The sequence below is a fragment of the Bos taurus genome, chromosome 10 (assembly GCF_002263795.3).
Source record: "Bos taurus isolate L1 Dominette 01449 registration number 42190680 breed Hereford chromosome 10, ARS-UCD2.0, whole genome shotgun sequence".
Lineage (NCBI taxonomy): Eukaryota > Metazoa > Chordata > Mammalia > Artiodactyla > Bovidae > Bos > Bos taurus.
In genome coordinates, this window is record NC_037337.1 from 79,402,258 (window position 1) to 79,426,021 (window position 23,764).

At 44.9% G+C, this 23,764-nt stretch overlaps 1 protein-coding gene across 5 annotated transcripts in view; it reads left to right on the forward strand.

Annotated features, from left to right (window-relative positions):
• The first annotated feature begins 5,272 nt into the window (after positions 1 to 5,272).
• Positions 5,273 to 23,764, forward strand: part of PLEKHH1 (pleckstrin homology, MyTH4 and FERM domain containing H1) — a 58,707-nt gene continuing 40,215 nt past the window's right edge. For 3 of the 5 annotated variants that reach the window (XM_010809567.4, XM_005212079.4, XM_059890899.1), the window contains exons 1-2: positions 5,986 to 6,069; positions 18,711 to 18,869. In XM_010809567.4, the coding sequence (XP_010807869.1) occupies positions 18,744 to 18,869 (126 nt within the window). In that variant the 5' untranslated portion in view covers positions 5,986 to 6,069; positions 18,711 to 18,743. Of the gene's footprint in view, positions 5,366 to 5,985; positions 6,070 to 18,710; positions 18,870 to 23,764 lie in introns of those variants that run through there. The other 2 variants (XM_010809568.4, XM_024998096.2) reach the window with 2 other exon arrangements.

A 23,764-nucleotide genomic window follows, 5' to 3' on the forward strand; every position in this document is an offset into this window, starting at 1 on the left:
CCTCGTGTGACAGACATGTGAGAACAAAACCAGGCCAGCTCCCGAAGTCCCGTGAAGCAGGTTGTGGGGCTTTTGGTGCCTGCTTGCCAATAAATGTTTGTGCATTTGGTAGGTTCTGGCCTTGGCCACGTTTAATGCTCCACCTGCAGGAAGTAATGGAAAGGGGACACGTGGCCTCCACTCACCTCTCATTTCCAGTGGCTGCAATATTGGGTTGGCCAAAAAAGTCATTCAGGTTTTCTGTAAGATGATACAGAAAAACTCGAACAAACTTTTTCACCCAACCCAATAGGAGACCTTGACTATCGCCAAAGGACCAAATGGGTTCAGAGGTGTTCACAGTGGGTGCTTATCCAGGCCTCATCCTCCTCTCAAAAAGGTGAAAGGAGGCCTTCGGCTTCTGTGGCCCAGCTGAGCCTTCATCTCCGGGCACGTGATAGCTTTCTCCCCTCCTTTGTTCTGTCAGGCCACCTGTAATGATAAGCTAACATCAAGCAGAAACAAGCTTTAGGTGTGGAGGGTACCCTCTCTGTGGACCCTTCAGGGTGTCTGGAAGTTCAGAGCCTCTCTCTCAGTTCCATCCAGCGCTGCCTGCTGTCCTTCCTCTCCCACGATGGCACCGGCCCAACGCAGCTTGTTATTATTATTTTTTTGCCTCAGTTTTTCAAAGGTTCCCCTCTTCTGTAGGGACTCCCTCATAATCCAGCCTTTTCCTCCAGCTCTCAAATATCATGATCCAGAGGGTAGCTGTGCAGAGGAAATAATTACCCCACTTTGTTGTCGTTCAGCTGCTAAGTCGTGCACAGGATGAAGTGAGACAGGAAGCAAGGAGATAAGTTTATCCAAGCTTGTAGCTGGGCAGCTAATAGATTCCCTGGAACAACTTGAAAGTCAGCTACCACAAATGAACAAGTGAATGAATGAATGAAAGGGTGGGAAAGAGGGACAGGCATCAGCAGATACTGTCCACTGATTCAGTGATAGCCACGGTTTGACTTTGTCTCGGTCCACGGAGGGCTACATAAAAAGTGCTTTTCTTTTTTTTTTAAATATTTTCAATGCGGACCATTTTTAAAGTCTTTATTGAATCTGTTACATTATTGCTTCTGTTTTGGTTTCTTGGCCAAGAGACATGTAGGATCTCAGTTCCCCTCCCAAACCCCCTGCATTGGAAGGCCAAGTCTCAATCACCGGACCTCCAGGGAAGTCCCAGAAAGAGCTTTAAGACAAAAAGACTGTGGGAAAAAGACACTGTCTCAGACATTCCAACCCTGAATCTCAGAGTTGAGTTAGGTGTAGGCCAGCCTGAAGGTCCATAAGAATCCATCCTTGGGGAGGTGTGCCATGGGAGCTATGGCTGAGGGCTCCGCTGGGGAGCCAGCCTCACTGAAGCCTGAACAGTCTGCCTCTGATGATTGGGGACCAATGAGGGGGCCAGGGAGGAACCCATCCAGAGTTGGGGGACAGTGGGCAGGACCTCTCCAGGCTGCTAGCATGGGGGTGGCTGGGGTCAGGCAGAGGAGGCAACTGCAGCAAAGGCTGGTGGGACAACCTGTAGCATCAGATGGGAAACTGCTCTGCCTGTGCACATTCCTGCTGGCCTGGTTATTGATTACCTGCCAGGGTCTGAGGCTGTGGGAGTCACTTTTTCCCCTAGAGCAAAGGAGGGGACAGGCCCATTTCCTCCAGGCAACCATTCACCCTGGGGAGTACTAGGTAGGGATTAATAATAGTAAATAGAAGAGCTATAAAACTGAGGTAATATTGGGACAATTGGGGACATTTATGGCCTGTTCAGTCAATGATGGTATTGTGTTGATGCTAAATTTTATAAGTGTGATGATATTAGGAAAACATGCTTGTTCTTAGCAGGAATATCCTGAAGTATCCAGGGACAAAAGGTCATGATGTGTACAACTAAGTCTCAAATGGAAAATACACACACACACACACACACACACACACACACACACGCGGAGAGAGAGAAAGTAAATGCAGCAGTGTGTTAACAATTAGTAAGTATAAGTGAAGAGTATATCGGTGTTTAATATACTATTTTTTACAACTTCTCTAGGCTTGGAATTTTCATAAGAAAAAGTTGAGAGGGGAGCAGAGCTAAGAGAAGAAGAATAGCCATCACTTATCAAACAATGATTGGATTTCAAAATTTAGGTAACTCTAATATCTGATTTAATCCTCAAACCAACTCCAGAGGGAGACATTACAATCCTCATATTAAAGATATGGAAACTGAGTCCCAGAGAGACTAAGGAACTCACCCAAGTTTACAGAGCAGGGATTGAGACAGAGCCCAAAGAAGGGGAGGTCTCGCAGGGGAGTGTGGCTGGGAGTCCGTCATCTAACACTTTTATTGAGCCTTTCTGCGTGCTGGCAACGTTTTAAAATTGTCCATGTGTTTAACTCGTTTCATCCTCCCTTCCTAAAAGCTTTGTGCTTTGTGATAAATCACTTTATCATTGTGGGTGGGAGGGAACAAAGGAGCACTCAAATGCATCGACAGAAGTGTTGGTTGCTGCAGTCTCCTTTGAGGGCAGAGCGCAGCATCTATTGAAATTTAAAATTCACATTGTGTTTACATCCTGCAATTCCACTTCTAAGTGTTAAACCGTAAAGATAGTCACATATGTGGACCAAGAAATAGGTATAGAGATACTCACTGCAGCAAGGTATATAATAGCCAAAGACTGGAAATGTTCTAAATATCCATCATTAGGCATGCTAGGGAACCATTTAAAAAGTAAGGCAAATGAACAAACATAACAAAACACAGAGTTATAGGTACAGAGAACAAACAGGTGGTTATCAGAGGGAGGAGACTGGGGAGAGGAAAGAAATAGGTGAGGGAGATAAAGAGGTACAAACTTCCAGTTGCAAAATAAATGAGTCATGAGTATGAAATGTACAGTATGATGAATATAGTTAATAATTATGTAGTATCTTTTTTTGGTGATGTATCATAATAACCAGTAGTTAGAACCGAACATGGAACAACAGACTGGTTCAGTCGGAAAAGGAGTGCGTCAAGGTTGCATATTGTCACCCTGCTTATTTAACTTCTATGCAGAGTACATCATGTGAAATGCCAGGCTGAATGAAGCACAAATGGGAATCAAGATTGCCGGGAGAAATACCAATAACCTCACATATTCAGATGACATCATCCTAATGGCAGAAAGCGAAGAGGAACTAAAGAGCCTTTGATGAAAGTAAAAGAAGAGAATGAAAAAGTTGGCTTAAAACTCAACATTCAGAAAACTAAGATCATGGGATCTGGTCCTATCACTTCATGGCAAATAGATGGGGAAACAGTGGAAACAGTGACAGACTTTTTTGGGGAGGGGCTCCAAAATCACTGCAGATGGTAACTTCAGCCATGAAATTAAAAGATGCTTGCTCCTTGGAAGAAAAATTATGACCAATCTAGACAGCCTATTAAAAAGCAGAGACATGACTTTGCTGACAAAGGCCCATATAGTCAAAGCAATGGCAACCCACTCCAGTACTCTTGCCTGGAAAATCCCATGGAAGGAGGAGCCTGGTAGGCTGCAGTCCATGGGTTCGCTAAGAGTTGGATACGACTGAGTGACTTCACTTTCACTTTTCACTTTCATGCATTGGAGAAGGAAATGGCAACCCACTCCATTGTTTTTGCCTTGAGAATCCCAGGGACAGGGGAGCCTGGTGGGCTTCCGTCTATGGGGTCACACAGAGTTGGACACGACTGAGGTGACTTAGCAGCTTAGCAGCATGGCTTTTCTAGTAATCATGTATGGATGTGAGAGTTGGACCATAAAGAAGGCTAAGTGCCGAAGAATTGATGCTTTTGAACTGTGGTGTTGCAGAAGACTCTTGAGAGTCCCCTGGACTGAAAGGAGATCAAACCAGTCAATCCTAAAGGAAATCAATCCTGAATATTCACTGGAAGGACTGAGGCTAAATCTGAAGCTTCAATACTTTGGCCACCTGATGTGAAGAGCCAACTCATTGGAAAAGACCCTGATGCTAGGAAAGACAGAAGGCAGGAGAAGGGGACAACAGAGGATGAGATGGTTGGATGGCATCATCGACTCAATGGACATGAGTTTGAGCAAGCTCTGGGAAATGGTGAAGGACAGGGAAGCCTGGCGTGCTGCAGTCCATGGGGTTGCAAAGAGTCAGACACGACTGAGTGCACATACACACACACACACACACACACACACGCATACACACACACTAGCGGACAAGGGACAGTGGAGGAAGAAGACTTATTCATTGTTAGCCCTTTGGTATTATTAATAATTCAAATTTATACTATGTGAATGATTACCTATTCAAAGTGAGTGAATGCATGCATGAATGAGCATAAGTCTCCTTGACAAACTCCACAGGACTTGTTTTGGGGCTTCCTTAGCAATATTTCCAGTCTTGAAGGGGACAGAGGCCAGTTACCCACAGTTTGGGGTTGATCTATTCCAATCCTCAGGAGGTATGAGTCCATGTGTAAGCTCATGCTGCTGCTGCTAAGTCACGTCAGTCGTGTCCGACTCTGTGCGACCCCATAGAAGGCAGCCCACCAGGCTCCCATTCCTGGGATTCTCCAGGCAAGAATATGGAGTGGGTTGCCATTTCCTTCTCCAGTGCATGAAAGTGAAAAGTGAAAGTGAAGTTGCTCAGTCGTGTCCGACTCTTCGCGACCCCATGGACTGCAGCCTACCAGGCTCCTCCGTCCATGGGATTTCCCAGGCAAGAGTACTGGAGTGGGTTGCCATTGCCCTCTCGTGTAAGCTCATGAAGTCCCATTAACCCTATTGAACTTTCGCCCTTGGCCTCCTGAACTACATGAGTCAGCTTTCCAGAGTCTGGGCTCTCAAAATTGTGCATGAGAATTACTTGGAGGCCTTATTAACTGCACAACTTTCCAGCCTAACCTCCAGACACTCAGATTCAAACGTGGGGTGCAGCCGGGGAGGCACTACCACTTGGAAAGAAACTTTCAAAGTCCCTGGGGAGAAACTCTGGTGAGTCTGCCTCTGTTCAGAACTAGCCTGAGAGCCTGCCGGATTGGGGAAGAAAGCTGTTCTGAAACGTGGATCCTTTCCTGCAATATTCTCCATATTCATCGTCTTTACCCCATATCCACCTAACTAAAAACTGAGTACTCCACCCCCATCCCCAACCCCCGGCAGGTTTAGGATTGTACTGGTGAGCGCAGGGGCTGCAAGGGTGCACGGTGAGCTGCTCGCGCAGGCGACGTCCTGTTTGCCTTTCCGGTTCCTCGGCCCGCCGGCTCCTTTAAAATAAATAATGCGTGCATGCATACATACAGACGTACGGACGCAAGCAAGTTACCCTCTAGGCTGCGGTGAGTTTTGTTTTTTCCTTCATATTACATATCAGAACTTTGGTCTCCCAATGGGACAGACTCTTTGAAATAAGGATTTCTGCTCCAAATATCCAGGCGTGACGGTTCCTGCAAGTCGTTCGACCAACACGGGAACCTCCTTTCGAGGGGGGACGGGGGAGGGTCTGGTCTTGCGCCCCATCCAGGGAGGGTCTCAGGCTGGTTGGGAGCTGAGGAGATGCTGGGGCGCCCCGGCCGCCCCAGGTGGCCGCTGCTTCGGCCTCTGCAGAGAGCTCGGGGCCGGAGCTCGGGACATCTCTCGGCCCGCGGGACCCCGCCGCCGCCCCCGCCGCCCCAGGGACGAGCCCGGCGGTGCCGAGAGGTGGGAGGCTGGAGCCTGCTGAGGTCATTTCCTGTGCCTCTCCGCGAGCTGCCCCGGGAACCCAGCCTGGCGCTCTGCCTTTAAGGAGCGGGCGGGGAGGGGGCGCGGCGGAGTATTGACTGGGGCTCTGCGAGGTCGGCTCGGCTTTTGTGCAGCCAGCGGGCGGGCAAACCTCCCCGGCCAGCCCGGCCCGCCCCGCCCACGCCGACCCCTGCTGCCGGGGAGCGGAGACCCGGCGGCCGCGGAGGACTCGGGCGAGATCGACGCAAGGTCAGCGGCGGACGCGCGCCGGAGGCGCCCGTGTGCCCGGTGCGCGGCGGGGACGCCCGGGATCTGGCTGGAGGTGAGCGGCCCCCGGGAGCCCCTCGGGCAGAGATACGGTGCGCGCGGGCGTGGGAGTGAGGGTTCGCTGGCCGGGGAGGGTGTTTGGTTAGACTGAGAGAGGATCCGCTGCCTCTGGCCGGAGGGCGATTCCGGAGCAGGTGCCTCCCTACCTGGAAACAAGCTCCTAGCAGCCAGGAGCGCTGGGAACGGAGCGTCGGGCTCGGGGAACTGGCACCAACAGGCGAGGAGTAGCCTTCCTGGAGAGGATCCGGAGTTTGGGACCGGCTCGATCCAGTTGCTCCCTTGAAGGGCCCTCGGAGCGAACCTGCAGGCTTTCCACCGAGTTGCCTGAGCTCTAGCAGGCTCCCGCTTTCTTCCCGGTCTCATCTCGGGTTATCGCTTCTGTGATTCCTAGGTGGTTCTCTTAGGGTCCCGGTGGATTAGGCTTGATTTATGGAGGCAGGTCAGCCAAACAGAAGAGAAAACCAGTCGGGCGCCAAATGACAGCAGGAACTTTGCGTCCTAGAAGCCTTAGAGAGGAATCGGTCACCGGGGCGCGGGGGGTCTTAATGGAGGTGGCAGGGGCAATGAAGACCCTCATTTGGGAGTAGATCTGCTCTCTGTTGGATCTGTGCCTGGTGGTTTAGTCGCTCAGTCGTGTCTGACTCTTGAGACCCCATGGACTGCAGCCTGCCAGGCTCCTCTGTCCATCGGATTTCCCAGGCAAGAATGCTGCATTGGGTTGCCATTTCCTTATCCGGAGAATCTTCACCCACCCAGGGATGGAACCTAAGTGTTGCGGGAAGTCTCCTGCATCGCAGGCAGGGTCTTTACCAACTGAGCCACCAGGGAAGCTCTGGATCTGTTCCTGCCAAGGGACAAGTAAGCTTTTACTATGAATACACCTCATGAAACTTCAGGACAAAGCTTTAGTTCTGGCTAAAACTGCTGCTTGAAAGATGATTTTAATATCAACTTCAGTGGAAAAGTTATTTGCTCCTTAAACTTTTTGGACTGTCTTCTATGCTGCAAACATTGTGTCTTTGGTAACATCACTTAAGTCTTTATAGAACACCACTTCGAGTGTTTCTGCACGTTATTATCCCCGTTTTATAAAGGAGGAAATTAGGACTCGGAAAAACAGTGACTTGCCCAAGGTCATATAACTGAAAAGTGGAGGAGGCAAGACTCAAACGGAAGCCTCTTAAACTGCATTTACATCGCTGTTCACCACCCTCCTTCTCCACAGGCTGCTGAGGGGGCCTGTTCAGAGCTGGGTTACTAATTGAAACTAACAAGTGAGCTGAGAAAATGCCTCTGGCACCCCTTCTGCCCTCTCCAGAAGGCATCAGCTACCGGAAGAAGTCACTCTGCTTGCAGAGGAGTGCTCCATATTGTTCCCATCTTCTCTCTATGAGGCTGTGTGTGTGTATTGCTCAGTCGTGTCTGACTCTTTGGGACCCCTGGACTGTAGCCTGCCAGGTTCTTCTGTCCATGGGATTCTCCTGGCAAGAATACTGGAGTGGGTTGTCAGTTCCTTCTCCAGGGGATCTGTCTGACCCAGGGATCAAACCCAGATCTCCCACATTGCAGGCAGATTCTTTACCGCCTGAGCCACCGGGGAAGCCCCATTTGAGGCTGTGTAACTGCAGAACTCTGTGCTCCCTGTGGGTTGAAGAGTGCGTTCCACATGCTGGCGCTGAAGTGTCAGGATCCCCTCACTACTGATCCAAGTGACTCCATAGCAGTCTGGCCACTGAGCCACCATCCTGTGTTCTCTGGCCAACCCTTCTGTCAAAAACGAATTAAAAACTGACCACCTCTGTGGGGAAATTGGTGCTTATTGCTGGCTGGAGTATGAATTAGAATAGCCTCAGGGGAGGGCAGTTGAAACTCTTTGGCCATTGCAAAATGTACATCACTCAGCGGTACAGTTCCATTTCTGGGACTTTATCCTTGGGATAAACTGAGATGTGTATGAAATAATGTCTATTCATTGAGTATTCATTGTAGCACAGTTTTAGTGAAAGGTTTAAAACAACCCAAGTGTCTGTCAATTAGGGACTCAAATGAAATCAGGTAATAGCCATACAAGAGAATACAATATAGCTCTTAAAAAGCTTGAGGGAAGAATGGGGCAGGTATATATAATTATATATGTACATGGTTTCTCCGGTGGCGCAGTGGTAAAGGATCCGCCTGCAGTGCAGGAGACTCAGGAGACATGGGTTTGATCCCTGAGTCAGGAAGATCCCCTGGAGGAGGAAATGGCAACCCACTCCAGTACTTGCTGGGAAAATCCCATGGACAGAGGAACCTGGTGGGCTGCATTCCATGGGGTTGCAAAGCGTCAGACTGAGTGAGCATGCATGCATACGCACACACGCACATATAGGAAGCTCTCTGAGTTACATTAAGTGCAGTGTGTATAGTATGCCACCATTTGCGTGTGTGTGTGTGTGCAGCATACATATGGACACTTGTATATGCAGGGACATCTCAGAAAGACTCAAATCCTCCTAACAGTGGTTGCCTCTGGGGAAAACTCTGCCTGGAGTTCAGGGGTGGGAAGAAGCCTTACTTTGTACATATACTCTTTTGCTTAGTATTCAAAAACAAAGAGGTAAATAATTTTTTTATTTGGCCACACTGCACAGCATGTGGGATCTTGGTTCTCTGACCAGAGATCGAACCCATTCCCCCTGCGTTGGAAACCCAGAGTCTTAACCGCTGGACCATCAGGATAAAAGTCCTAAGATAAAAGACTTTTTAAAAAATCTCCTGACTTGCTCTCTGATAATGGTGTTGAGCACATCTCCAAATATGCCCAGGGCACTGTTGGTTTGCCTTTTGTTTGTTGATAGTAGCTGTTATTTATTGAGTACTTCCTGTGTGCCAGGCTTTTGTATTATAATACCTCCTTTGATTCTCAAAAAAATCCAACATAGTGTGGACTATGAAATTGCCATTTTTGAAAGTCAAAAAATGGTTAAGTGTTGACAGTTTCACATGGTTCGATCTAATATTATTGTGCTCCTTTCAAATATTATTGCCTTCAATTTCAAATAGGTTCAGAGAAGTCAAGCAGATGGTTGAAGGTCACAGTTCGTTCTTGAGTCAGTATTCAAACCCAGGTCTGTTTGGCGCCAAACCTCAGGATCTTGAGTACTACACTCTGCCATTTCTTTTTGTTGGTTTTTGTCTGAGGGATGCTATATTCCTGGATTTCTTAGCCCCTTTTGGGATTTGTGTCCCAGAAGTCTGTAACATGCTCACCTTTTCCTGACTCTCCCACCATTGTGAAATGGGATGCTCACTCAGCATGCGAAAGAGGTAAAATGCATGTTGTTGGCTTGATCAGATAACAGTCGGAGATCAGATTGAGGGAGCTGTGCCCCTGTGTGCACTCACCCTCCCTCCGGCTTCATCCCCAGAAAAGGGGCTCTTCCTCGCCCAGAGCTGGGCAGGTAGTCAGCCTCATCTGCACAGCCCTTTCAGAAGCCCACTGCTAGTGAGTGGGACTCACAGAAGGTGCTCACGCTCAGGGAGTGAGCCACAGTGAGGTGACACAGGACAGCCTAGTGGAGACTGCACCCAGAACGCAGTCCCTGTTACTTTCTGATGCCTCCTGCAGCGACTTCAGGCACTTGCTCTGATTGGCCGTCTTTGCAGGAAGGTTGCAGGATATTCAGACCATAGACCTGAAACCTCACAAACTACAGGGTCTTTGTTCCTCTTTGTGTCTCCAGCCTCACACATAGGAATCATCTAACAAAAATTGGTTAAGTTAAATTTACTGTCAGCATTTTGTCCATTTCTGGTCCATATCCCTAAAGTTTCCAGAGCTATCCCAGGTCAAGTTTGTGTTTTCTCTGATACAGACTGAAGTCACCTAACAACTTCCTCTTGCCTCTTTCCACCACCCTTCTACCCATGGCCCCTGCCTCTTGAGGCATGTCTCTGCTAACCTCTGTGGCCGTGTCAGTCCAGAGCGCTGGGAGCCTTAGGGAGTTCTAAAGCAGGTGCCAAGGCCATGGCAACCATTTGACTCTTGCCTGCCAAGCCATTCAGCATGCTGGGCACTAGTGGGAATTGAGAACTAGGTTTCACAAGAGCAACTATGAGTTGGTGATCATTATAGCTGGCCGGAGGGCACATGGGGATTTATTGTACTGTCCTCCCTACTTGTGTGTGTGTGAAGCTTTCCAGGATAAAACGTGAAACAAACAGTTGAGCTGGGGTTTGTCCCCAGCTCATATCCCTTCTGTCATTTCCCCATCTAACGCAGCACATTAATGCTGTATTTTCATTAGGCTAGCCTGGTAGCATAAGACTCCACTGCCGCTATAGTACTCTTGCCTGGCAAATCCCATGGACGGAGGAGCCTGGTAGGCTGCAGTCCATGGGGTCGCTAAGAGTCGGACACGACTGAGTGACTTCACTTTTCACTTTCATGCATTGGAGAAGGAAATGGCAACCCACTCCAGTGTTCTTGCCTGGAGAATCCCAGGGACGAGGGAGCCTGGTGGGTTGCTGTCTCTGGGGTCACACAGAGTCGGACACGACTGAAGCGACTTAGCAGCAGCAGCAGCAGCAGCAGCCACTATAGAAGCATCTTCATGGAAAGAGGACAGTTCTAGATGTTGGGAGATCAGGATTCTTAGTCCAGCTCTGATACTACTTGCCTCTGTGTCCCTGAGCAAGTCACCGATGCGAGGAGTTTGCTCACCTGTTCAGTGTGAATTGTATCACTTGGCCTCCATCTCGGGGATATCGAGAGGGTAACAAGAGAAATAACACCTGACAAAGCAATGCTTTGAAGAGTTAAGGACCATTCTGCAAGTTCATTTCTGCTTATCCTTGCACATCTTTATGGGCGGTTCAAATGCAAGGTGACTTAGCAGCTGAGGTTCAACTTACTGGTATCTCCCCCTAACATCCTGCATACTAAAGCTGCAGCTCCAGCCACCTGCCTCTGTTGAAAGAGCCTCTGGGTCTTGATTTCACAGCAGGCACCTTGCTCTATATCCATTTAGAAACCTCTTAGTTCCACTCACATGCTGAGACAAGCCTAACAAGAGTGCCAGCTCCTTCACCAGCATCCCCAAGGCAGGGAGAGGATTAAGCTGAGCACTTCTAAAAACTGTGATGTCATGAAGATGCTGGATTGGGGAAAGAACTCCTTCCAGACTAGGTATAATCTCAGGTATCACCGTGGGGTAGAGACCAGTGATGTATTTTATTTCCAAAGTCCCTGGAGATTTTGATAATTTGGGTTTCTGCCCTCCAGCAGAATCTGAGCTGCAGCTTTGGCAATTGGTAAGAGGGAATTAACACTCACCAAACTTTTTTTAAACAACACAAAAGAATTGAGTTTCTGCTGCCCTTTGGTTTTACTTGGGTGCTTTTACTGCTAATTCTTAGCCCCGGGCTAGGTTGCAAGGTTCTAAGGTCCTAGCTTCGGTCTGCCACTTTTTGTACTTAGGCAGGGAAAGTGAAATCCCCTCTAAAGGACAAAGAAAACTAAACATGAAGCCTCCGGGCCTTCTATGGAGGCCCCACAAGGTTCTGTTGTGTCTTTTCAGCTGTGATCTTAGCTCAGAGAAGGTCATGTTTTGTTTTTGTCTTTTGTCTTCCTGCCCGTTCCAGTTGGTCCCAGTCTTTTGAGGTGGGGATCGCTGGGAGGTCACAATGTCGAATTGTTTGGGATGACAGTTCTGGGAGCGCAGGACTGAGATCATGTGTCCAGTGTTCTGAGTGCCCAGAACCGAAAGGCTCCATCACCTGACCTGTCAGTGGTTTCGTTGTTGGGCCTTTCTCTACAGGTCTACTGACCTTGTTTTTTAAACAAAAAGGGCACATGACAAATATCCTCCATGCTTATGGAGGATAAAGGGTCAGAATATATGAGACCAGGGTGCCCTGGGAAGTCTAAGGTATAGGTTCACCTTTGCACTGAGGATCTTGAGAGAGCCTATAAAATGTTTCATTCTTAACAGTCTGCTCTACTCTTTTTTAAAAAACAATGCAAGTTTTTATTAATTTTTTTAATACTTACTTATTTTTATTTATTTGGCTGTGCCAGGGCTTAGTTGCAGCATGCAGGATCTTTGGCTGTCGCATGTGGGACCTAGTTCCCTGACCAGGGCTGGAATCCAGGCCCCCTGCATTGGGAACCTGGAGTCTTAACCAGTGACCACCAGGGAAGTCTTCTCCATTCCACTCTTTGTGAAATCAGTTCTTGCAGTTTTTGGATGGGTAAGGAGCTCAGTGGCTAAGAGTAGGCACTTTAGAATGAGAATCTCAGCCCTGCTGCTTACCAGCCACAGACTCTGTTCCTCAGAGTCCTTACCTGAGAGTGTGGACTAATTCCCACTCCTTGTCTCATGGGTTCTCATGACAATGAAAGAGGCCACATGTGCTTGGTATACAATAAGGACTCAGTAGATAATAGCTGTTTGTGGTGTATAATGGGAGAAAGATATTGTAGAGGTCACATGTCAGGTGGGAGGCATATTGGTGGTGAACCTACCAAAGACAGGCTCACTGGTGCCCCAGGGTAATATTTAGTGACATACAGGAGGTGGCTGGGTTTTCTGAGACCATGTGTCTCCTGAAGAAGGGAAAAGAGATTTTTTTAAAACGACAGATTTTTTCATCTCTCTTTTTTTTATTGAAATATAGTTGATTTACAATGTTGTGCCAATTTCTGCTGTACAGCAAAGTGACTCAGTTATACACATATATACATTCTTTTTTATTTATTTTTAAAATGTGTTTATTTTAATTGGAGGCTAATTACTTTACAATATTGTAGTGGTTTCTGCCATACATGGACATGAATCACATGCATGTACATGTGTTCCCCATCCTGAACCCCCATCCCACATCCCTCCCCATCCCGTCCCTCACAGTCATCCCAGTGCACCAGCCCTGAGTACCCTATCTCATGCATCAAACCTGGACTGGCGATCTATTTCACATGTGACAATATACATGATTCAATGCTATTCTCTCAAATCATCCCACCCTCACCTTTTCCCACAGAGTCCAAAAGTCTGTTCTTTACATCTGTGTCTCTTTTGCTGTCTTGCATATAGGGTCGTCATTACCATCTTTCTAAATTCCATATATATGTGTTAATATACTGTATTGGTGTTTTTCTTTCTGACTTACTTCACTCTGTATAATAGGCTCCAGTTTTATCCACCTCATTAGAACTTATTCAAATGCATTCTTTTTGATAGCTGAATACTATTCCATGGTGTTTTTGTACCACAGCTTTCTTATCCATTCATCTGCCAATGGACATCTAGGTTGCTTCCATGTCCTGGCTATTGTACACAGGGCTGCAATGAACATTGGGGTACATGTGGCTCTTTCAATTCTGGTTTCCTCAGTGTGTATGCTCAGCAGTGGGATTGCTGGGTTGTACGGGAGTTCTGTTTCCAGTTTTTTAAGGAATCTCCACACTGTTCTCCATAGTGGCTGTACTAGTTTGCATTCCCACCAACAGTGTAAAAGGGTTCCTTTTTCTCTGCACCCTCTCCAGCATTTATTGTTTGTAGACTTTTTGATAGCAGCCATTCTGACTGGTGTGAGATGATACCTCTTTGTGGTTTTGATTTGTATTTCTCTGATAATGAGTGATGTTGAGCATCTTTTCATGTGTTTGTTAGCCATCTGTATGTCTTCTTTGGAGAAATGTCTGTTTAGTTCTTTGGTCCATTTTTTGATTGGGTCGTTTATTTTTCTGGAATTGAGCTGCAGGAGCTGCTTGTATATTTTTGAGATTAATTCTTTGTCAATTGCTTTGTTTGCTATTATTTTCTCCCATTCTGAAGGCTGTCTTTTCACTTTGCTTATAGTTTCCTTCGTTCTGCAAAAGCTTTTAAGTTTAATTAGATCCCATTTGTTTATTTTTGCTTTTATTTCCATTACTCTGGGAGGTAGGTCATAGAGGATCCTGCTGTGATTTATGTCAGAGGGTGTTTTGCCTATGTTTTCCTCTAGGATTTTTATAGTTTCTGGTCTTACCTTTAGATCTTTAATCCATTTTGAGTTTATTTTTGTGTATGGTGTTAGAAAGTGTTCTAGTTTCATTCTTTTACAAGTAGTTGACCAGTTTTCCCAGCACCACTTGTTAAATAGATTGTGTTTTCTCCACTGTATATTCTTGCCTCCTTTGTCAAAGAAGGTGTCCATAGGTGTGTGGATTTATCTCTGGGCTTTCTATTTTGTTCCATTGATCTATGTTTCTGTCTTTGTGCCAGTACCATACTGTCCTGATGACTGTAGCTTTGTAGTAGAGTCTGAAGTCAGGCAGGTTGATTCCTCTAGTTCCATTCTTCTTTCTCAAGATTGCTTTGGCTATTCAAGGTTTTTTGTCTTTCCATACAAATTGTGAAATTGTTTGTTCTAGTTCTCTGAAAAATACTGTTGGTAGCTTGATAGGGATTGCATTGAATCTATAGATTGCTTTGGGTAGTATACTCATTTTCACTATATTGATTCTTTGGATCCATGAACATGGTATATTTCTCCATCTATTTGTGTCATCTTTGATTTCTTTCATCAGTGTTTTATAGTTTTCTATATATAGGTCTTTTGTTTCCTTAGGTAGATTTATTCCTAAGTATTTTATTCTTTTCATTGCAATGGTGAATGGAATTGTTTCCTTAATTTCCCTAATTTGTATAAGAATGCAAGGGATTTCTGTGTGTTAATTTTATATCCTGCAACTTTACTATATTCATTGATTAGCTCTAGCAATTTTCTGGTGGAGTGTTTAGGGTTTTCTATGTAGAGGATCATGTCATCTGCAAACAGTGAGAGTTTTACTTCTTCTTTTCCAATCTGGATTCCTTTTATTTCTTTTTCTTTTCTGATTGCTGTGGCTAAAATTTCCAGAACTATGTTGAATAGTGGTGAGAGTGGGCACCCTTGTCTTATTCCTGACTTTAGGGGAAATGCTTTCAATTTTTCACCATTGAGGATAATGTTTGCTGTGGGTTTATCATATATGGCTTTTATTATATTGAAGTATGTTCCTTCTGTGCCTGCTTTGTGGAGGGTTTTTATCATAAACGGATGTTGAATTTTGTCAGTCTTTCTCTGCATCTGTTGAGATAACCATATGGTTTTTATCTTTCAATTTGTTAATGTGGTGTATACATTCTTTTTTAATGTTCTTTTCCATTATGTTTTATCCCAGGAGAATGGATATAGTTCCCTGCTATAGTAGGACCTTGTTGTTTATCCATTCTAAATTTGATAGTTCTCATCTGCTTATCCCAAACTCCAAGTCCATCTCTCCCCACTCCCGTTGACAACCACAAGTCTGTTCTCTAAAGACAAATTTTTATTATGGGAAATTCCAGGCATATATTCAAGTAGACAGACCAGTATACCCATCACCCAGTTTAAGAAATTATCAGTGTTTTGACAAGTCTTATTGCATATATCTCTCTCATCTCCTATATACCAGCTTCTCACCTCCTGTATACCAGCCTCTCACCTCCTATATACCAGCCTCTCACCTCCTATGGTGAAGTGTTTTAAAGCAAACCCCAGGCATTACATCGTTTCACCTGTAAGCCATATTTATCTCTAAAAGATAACATTAAAATATATTATCAACCTAAGACTCATGCTTCCACTGCAGAGGGCACAAGTTCAATTCCTGGTCAGGGAACTAAGATCCCACATGCTACATAGCACAGTCCCTGCCCCCGGGTTTTTTTTTTTGGTTTTTTTTTGAAGGGTGAGAATAAACAGTAGATTTATTTTTATTTTATTTTTATTATTATTATTATTTTTATTTTATTTTATTTTTAAACTTTACAGTATTGTATTAGTTTTGCCAAATATTGAAATGAATCTGCCACCCGCGTTCCCCATCCTGAACCCTCCACCCTCCTCCCTCCCCTCACCTCCCTCTGGTTCGTCCCAGTGCACCAGCCCCAAGCATCCAGTACCGTGCATCAAACCTGGACTGGCGACCCGTTTCATACATGATATTATACATGTTTCAATGCTATTTTCCCAAATCTCCCCACCCTCTCCCTCTCCCACAGAGTTCATAAGACTGATCTATACATCGGTGTCTCTTTTGCTGTCTCGTACACAGGGTTATTGTTTCCATCTTTCTAAATTCCATATATATGCGTTAGTATACTGTATTGGTGTTTTTCTTTCTGGCTTACTTCACTCTGTATAATAGGTTCCAGTTTCATCCATCTCATTAGAACTGACTCAAATGTATTCTTTTTAATGGCTGAGTAATACTCCATTGTGTATATGTATCACAGCTTTCTTATCCATTCATCTGCTGATGGGCATCTAGGTTGCTTCCATGTCCTGGCTATTATAAACAGTGCTGCGATGAACATTGGGGTACATGTGTCTCATTCCCTTCTGGTTTCCTCAGTGTGTATGCCCAGCAGTGGGATTGCTGGATCATAAGGCAGTTCTATTTCCAGTTTTTTAAGGAATCTCCACACTGTTCTCCATAGTGTCTGTACTAGTTTGCATTCCCACCAACAGTGCAAGAGAGTTCCCTTCTCTCCACACCCTCTCCAGCATTTATTGCTTGTAGACTTATTGATTGCAGCCATTCTGACTGGTGTGAAATGGTACCTCATAGTGGTTTTGATTTTCATTTCTCTGATAATGAGTGATGTTGAGCATCTTTTCATGTGTTTGTTAGCCATCTGTATGTCTTCTTTGGAGAAATGTCTATTTAGTTCTTTGGCCCATTTTTTGATTGGGTCATTTATTTTTCCGGAGTTGAGCTGTAGGAGTTGCTTGTATATTTTTGAGATTAGTTGTTTGTCAGTTGCTTCATTTGCTATTATTTTCTCCCATTCTGAAGGCTGCCTTTTCACCTTGCTAATAGTTTCCTTTGTTGTGCAGAAGTTTTTAATTTTAATTAGGTCCCATTTGTTTATTTTTGCTTTTATTTCCAATACTGCCCCCAGTTTTTTAATGAAAAAAAAAGTATCAACCTAGAAAATTAACAATCATTCTTTAAAATCACCTGATAGTAGGGAGACCATATGTCATGGTTTAGGACAGACCAAATTTATGCTTATTGTCAAGCATAATTATTAAAAGCACCCTACTGCTGCTAAGTTGCTTCAGTCATGTCCGACTCTGTTTGACCCCATAGACAGCAGCCCACTAGGCTCCCCTGTCCCTGGGATTCTCCAGGCAAGAATACTGGAGTGGGTTGCCATTTCTTTCTCCAATGCATGAAAGGGAAAAGTGAAAGTGAAGTCACTCAGTCGTGTCCGACTCTTAGCGACACCACTTACTGCAGCCTACCAGGCTCCTCCGTCCATGGGATTTTCCAGGCAAGAGTACTGGAGTGGAAAGCACCCTAGAAAGGGGATTTAAAAAGTCCTGGTGATGGATGTGTCTTCCAGCCCTTCTCTGCTCTGTTCCCCCTCTGCGTCTATATCTCCCTTCTCATGCACATATACACATTCTTCTTCTTCATTTTCTCATCCCTGACCCAGGTTTGTTTCTCTTCAGGAGACATCTGGGTAAATTCCCCTGGCTGGGGATATTATAGGTGTCTGCTTGGCTTGTTCTGCATCTGTCTGGAATGTATTCTAAAGATTTGTGGTTTCCTCCAGTGTGTGTGCATGCTTAGTCACTCAGTTGTGTCCAACTCTTTGCGACCCTATGGAATGATCCGCTAGGCTCCTCTGTCCATGGGATTTTCCATGGCAAGAATACTGGAATGGGTTGCCATTTCTTCCTTCAGGGGATCTTCCCAACCCAGGGATCGAACCCGTGTCTCCTGTGTCTCCTGCATTGGCAGGTGGGTTCTTTACAGCTGAGCTACCTGGGAAGCCCACGGTTTCCTCCAGAGGCTATAGAAAAATACCTACCAATTTTCTGGTTTGCATTTTATAACTTAAAGGAAAGTGGGAATCTGTTCCAAAACAGGATGATTTGATGACAACATATGAAATCCCAACTGAATAGAAACTTGTCAAGGAAATTTGAAGATTACATTTTCGTTCCATTTTTTTTTCCCCATCTGAAATCTTTATTGTTGTAAAAAATCAGTACCCAGCTGGGAATCACAGTTCTATCTCCAGTTAGCCTTGTGATCATGGATGAATCTGCTACCCAGTTTAAGCTTTCCCTCAACACCCTCCCCCTAGCACAGTCCACTCCATTTCTCTGCTTCCTCTTATTTGCATATTGATTAGTAATTGTGACTACATTGTAATTTTGCAATTAGACTTTTCCAAAGAGTTGTTTGAAAAGACACGGGGACCTCTTTCATTTCCCTTTGCATCTCCAATGTCTAGAACAGTGTCTGGCACTGAATATTTGTAATGAACACATTTTTGTTAAATGGATAATTGAATGAAAAACCAGTGAGCCCTGCTTTTCACTTCTGTAACAGTGAGACAAGGTTCTCCTTGCGGTTTCTCAGGTTTTGTGATTTTTCTGAGGCTGCACAGCTGCCATATGATGAAACAGGACCAGCTGAGCTCAGAACTTGCCCATGGGACAGAGGGAGAGCCAGGCTCACTTACCTTCCCCACCCTGTTTCCTCTGCTTTCCGTCGATCTCCTCCTTTCCCCACCGAACTCCTCCTCACACACTTATCTTTTCCCTTCTCTGTATGCTGGTCCTCAGGGCGCCCTGGAATCTCCACAAGGTGCTCCCATCATGGCAGAACTCACGGTGGAGACGCGGGCCAGTGTGGACTGGCAGAAGCGCTGCTTGGCCCTAGAAACCCAGCTTTTCCGGTTCCGACTGCAGGCCAGCAAGATCAGAGAGCTGCTGGCCGACAAGGTGAGTCCTGGGGAGCAGGTAGTCTCTAAGGTCCCTGAAGAAATCACTGTCAGAGAGGAGAGTTGGGGAAGGCCAACTTTCTTTTCATTTTTTGTTTTTTAGAGGTTTGATTGATTGGTTGATTGATTGTAATATATTTGACATATAACATTGTGTAATTCAAGGTGTACAACATGTTAATTTGATCCATTTATATATTATAATATGATCACCATTGCAGCAATAATTAGCTTGTCTATCATATTACATAATTATCATTTTAGTGGTTGGAATAATTACATTCTAGTCTCAGCAAGTTTGATGATTATAGCACAATGAAAAGTGAAAGTGTTAGTCACTCAGTCATGTCCAACTCTTTGAGACCCCATGGATTGTAGCCCGCCAGGCTCCTCTGTCCGTGGAATTTTCCAGGCAAGAATACTGGAGTGGGTAGCCATTCCCTTCTCCAGGGGATCTTCCCAACCCAGGGACCTAACCCAGGTCTCCTGCATTGCAGGTGGATTCTTTACCATTTGAGCCCCCAGGGAAGCCCTAGGGTACAATATTGTTGTCTATATTCATTATACTGTGGATTTGATCTCTAGGGCTTATTTAGTACCTGTTGCAGTATGGTGAACTTTTTAAAAAATTTTATTTCTAATTGGAAGATAATTGCTTTACAATATTGTGTTGGTTTCTGCCATACATCAACATGAATCAACCATAGGTATACATGTGTCCCCTCCCTTTTGAAAGGGCTTCTCCAATAGCTCAGTTGGTAAAGAATTCACCTGCAATGCAGGAGACCCCGGTTAAATTACAATCGGGAAGATCCACTGGAGAAGGGATAGGCTACCCACTGTAGTGTTCTTGGGCTTCCCTTTTGGCTCAGCTGGTAAAGAATCCGCCTGCAATGCGGGAGACCTGGGTTCGGTCCCTGGGTTGGGAAGATCCCCTGGAGAAGGGAAAGGCCACCCACTCCAGTATCCTGGCCTGGAGAATTCCATGGACTACAGTCCATGGGGTCACAAAGAGTCGAACACGACTGAGTGACTTTCACTTTCCCTCTTGAACCTCCCTACCACTTCCTACCCTATCCCACCCCTCTCCAAAATACGAAGGCAGCTCATACAGCTCAACACCAGAAAAACAACCCAATCAAAAAGTGGGCAGAAGACCTAAATAGACATTTCTCCAAAGAAGACATGCTGCTGCTGCTGCTGCTGTCGCCTCAGTCGTGTCCGACTCTGTGCGACCCCATAGACGGCAGCCCACCAGGCTCCCCTGTCCCTAGGATTCTCCAGGCAAGAACACTGGAGTGGGTTGCCATTTCCTTCTCCAGTGCATGAAAGTGAAAAGTGAAAGTGAAGTTACTCAGTCGTGTCCAACTCTTAGCAACCCCATGGACTGCAGCCTACCAGGCTCCTCCATCCATGGGATTTTCCAGGCAAGAGTACTGAGTGGGGTGCCATTGCCTTCTCCGAAAGAAGACATACAGACAACTAATAAACACATGAAAAGATGCTCAAATTGCTCATTAGTAGAGAAATGCAAATCAAAACTAGTAATACAAGGAAGGTGAACTTTTAATAAGGTGCTTCCCACACTCATAAAATAAATCCCAGGTAGGTTTTTTTTTTTTCAAAGATCAAAATCTAAGCAGTTTACTAATCTGTCATCTGGCATTCTTTCCGACTCTGCTTCTCCCTGTAACACACCAAAGAAATGCTACAAATCTCCTTGGTCTTGGATCACTTCTTGAGTCATGGGTGTCTGCAGTGGAGGTTCTATTATTCCCCTAATACTTCTTTCTCAGAAGTATTACTCAGAAAGAAGTAATACTTCTTTCTCTCAGAGAAAGAAGATATTTTAGGAGAGTTGTTCCACATGTAGATGTATTTTTGATGTATCTGTGGGGAGGAAGGTGATCGCCACATCTTACTGCTCTGCCATCTTGAAGGTCCCCGCGATATTTTAGGAGAGGAGAATGGATATCCCCACCCTGCTGCTCACCCTCTGTTAAGAGTGTGAACTGTGGAAGGCAGCCTGCTTGCTGGTGACAAGGACCCAGGCTTTGGAGCCAGACTACCTGGCTCTGCCACTTTCTAGCTTTGTGACTGAGGGCAAGTCCCTTTACCTCTCAGGCAAGGACACAAATGTCTACCTACACAGGAAAAAGGAAAGTCCTTAGTGAAAACGAATATGTGATCCACAGTGACTGAATACTTGAGAGAATAGCCCACAGTGAGTGAGAGTCCATGTATGCAACAGACTGGACTCAATTCCGCCCCCCAAGAATTTCTAGTAACTGTTGTTCCAACTGTTCTAAGAACTGTGGGCAAGACACTATAAAGTCCATGAATTCAAAACTACTTGAGGGAATTCCCTGGCAGCCAGTGGTTAGGATTCCATACTTTCACTTCTGAGGACCCAGGTTCAGTCCCTGCTTGGGGAACTAAGATCCCACAAGCCAGTCAGTGTGCCCCCGCCCTCCCCAAAATAAAACTATTGAAGACATAATAAAGTGATTGAAAATATAAGACGAGGACAGGACATCATCCGAAAAGATCAGAAAGAGAACCAAATAGGACTGCTAGACATGGAAAATATTTGCACCGAAATGAAATACTCAGTGGCTAGATTAACATCAGATAAGGCGCCACGCGAGACAGGCCTCAGGAATGGAAAGATGGGCCTGAGGACATAACCCAGACTCGAGGGCAATGCAGAGAGATGAAGACACAGGCTAAGACGTGGATGCCAGAATGACAAGATCCTTTTTGAAGATTCCAGAAGTGGAGAAGAGAGGCATGACTTCAAGAGATAATGCCTTTAAAGTTTCCAAAGTTGATGAAAGACCTGAAGCCTGAGATTTAGGAAACAGGATGAGCCAGGCAGTACATGTGTTTAAAAAATCCATTCCTTTTCATGTGACATTCCAGACATAAGCAGCCTAGCTCTGCGGGGAGGCCTGCGCATGTTTGAAGGTGGTTCACCCTCATGACCACATTCCGGTCCCTTCCCTTTGAGAGCATGACCCAAAGGCTGCCTTCATTCCTTCCACTCACATCCCATTGGCCACTTATTCATGTGGTTATATCCCGCCACGGAGAAGATTGGAAAGTGTAGTCTTTATTCTAGATAACCATGTGCTCTGTTAAAAGTCAGAGCTTCTACCTATATGACAAATAGGGGGAGAAGAGAATGTGGGAAACAAATAGAAGTCTTTAAGTCTCAGTCACTTCAGTCGCTCAGTCATGTCTGACTCTGCGACCCCATGGACTGCACTACACTAGGCCTCCCTGTCCATCACCAACTCCCGGAGCTTGCTCAAACTCATGTCCATCAAGTCAGTGATGCCAGCCAACCATCTCATCCTCTGTCATCCCCTTCTCCTGCCTTCGATCTTTCCCAGCATCAGGATGTTTTCCAATGAGTCAGTTCTTTGCATCAGGTGGCCAAAGTATTGGAGTTTCAGCTTCAGCATCCGTCCTTCCAATGAATATTCAGGACTGATTTCCTTTAGGATTGACTGGTTTGATCTCTTTGCAGTCCAGGGGACTCTCAACACTACAGTCTTTTCCCAACACTACAGGTCGAAAGCATCAATTCTTCGGGGCTCAGCTTTCTTTATAGTCCAACTCTCACATCCATACATGACTACTGGAAAAAACATAGCTTTGACTAGACACACTTTGTTGGCAAAGTAATGTCTCTATTTTTAATAGCTGTCTAGGTTGGTCATAACTTTTCTTCCAAGGAGCAAGCGTCTTTTAATTTCATGGCTGCAGTTACCATCTGCAGTGATTTTGGAGCCCAAGAAAATAAAGTCTGTCACTGTTTCCATTATTTCTCCATCTATTTGCCATAGAGTGATGGGACTGGATGCCACAATCTTAGTTTTTTGAATGTTGAGTTTTAAGCCAACTTCTTCACTCTCTTCTTTCACTTTCATTAAGAGGCTCTTTAGTTCCTCTTCACTTTCTGCCACAAGGGTGATGTCATCTGTGTCTAGAATAATAGAAATAACAAATAGAATGTATGACTTTCCAATCAGGAGAGTAGCTACTGGAAATGGAATAAAATCTATTAAATCCAGGCAGGGAAGAGAAACAGGAATATAGAAAATAAGGAGTAAATACAAAGCACAAAATGCAGCAGTAGAAATAAATCCATATACAACATTGTAACCAACTATACTTCAATTAAAAAAAATAAGGAATCCAAATATATTGGTCATAAATAGACCTATACAAGAATGTCTATTGCAGCATTGATGCATGAAAAGTTGAAAATATTCTAAATGTTTATCAACGTGATTGGGTAACTATGTTGAGTGCATTTGTGCAATGGAATACTACATTGCAGTTAAAAATGAGTCAAGTAAAGCTATATGTTTAAGATCAACAAATCTCAAAAACCAACACTGAACAAAAAGGATCAGAAGAATATGTATACAAAACTACAGTTTATATAAAGTATTAAACTTGCACAAAACAGTAATGTCTGTTGTTGAGGGGTGTTTACAAATGAGGTAAAAATGTAAACATAGTCAAGTGTAGGGTACATACATACAAAGGAGAGGAGTAACACTGGAGAGAGGAACACTGGAAGCGTCAGCTGTCTGTAGAGGTTTATTTCATAAAAAGTCAGAAGCAGATCTGACAAAAATTAAGATTTGACAAAGATGAATAGTGGATACGTGTTTTTTTAAAAATTATTGTCTATGCGTTTCTGTTGGCCTGAAACATTTCATGATAGAAAAATAAAGCGTTTTTAAATGCTTTCCTCCCCTATTCCCCAGTGGCCTTAAACACATTATAAATAAACATGTTCTTTTTCCACAGCCCCTTGGATCTGGGGAGGTTGAACTTCTATTGGGTTGGCTAAAAAGTTCACTCAGCATTTTCCATAAG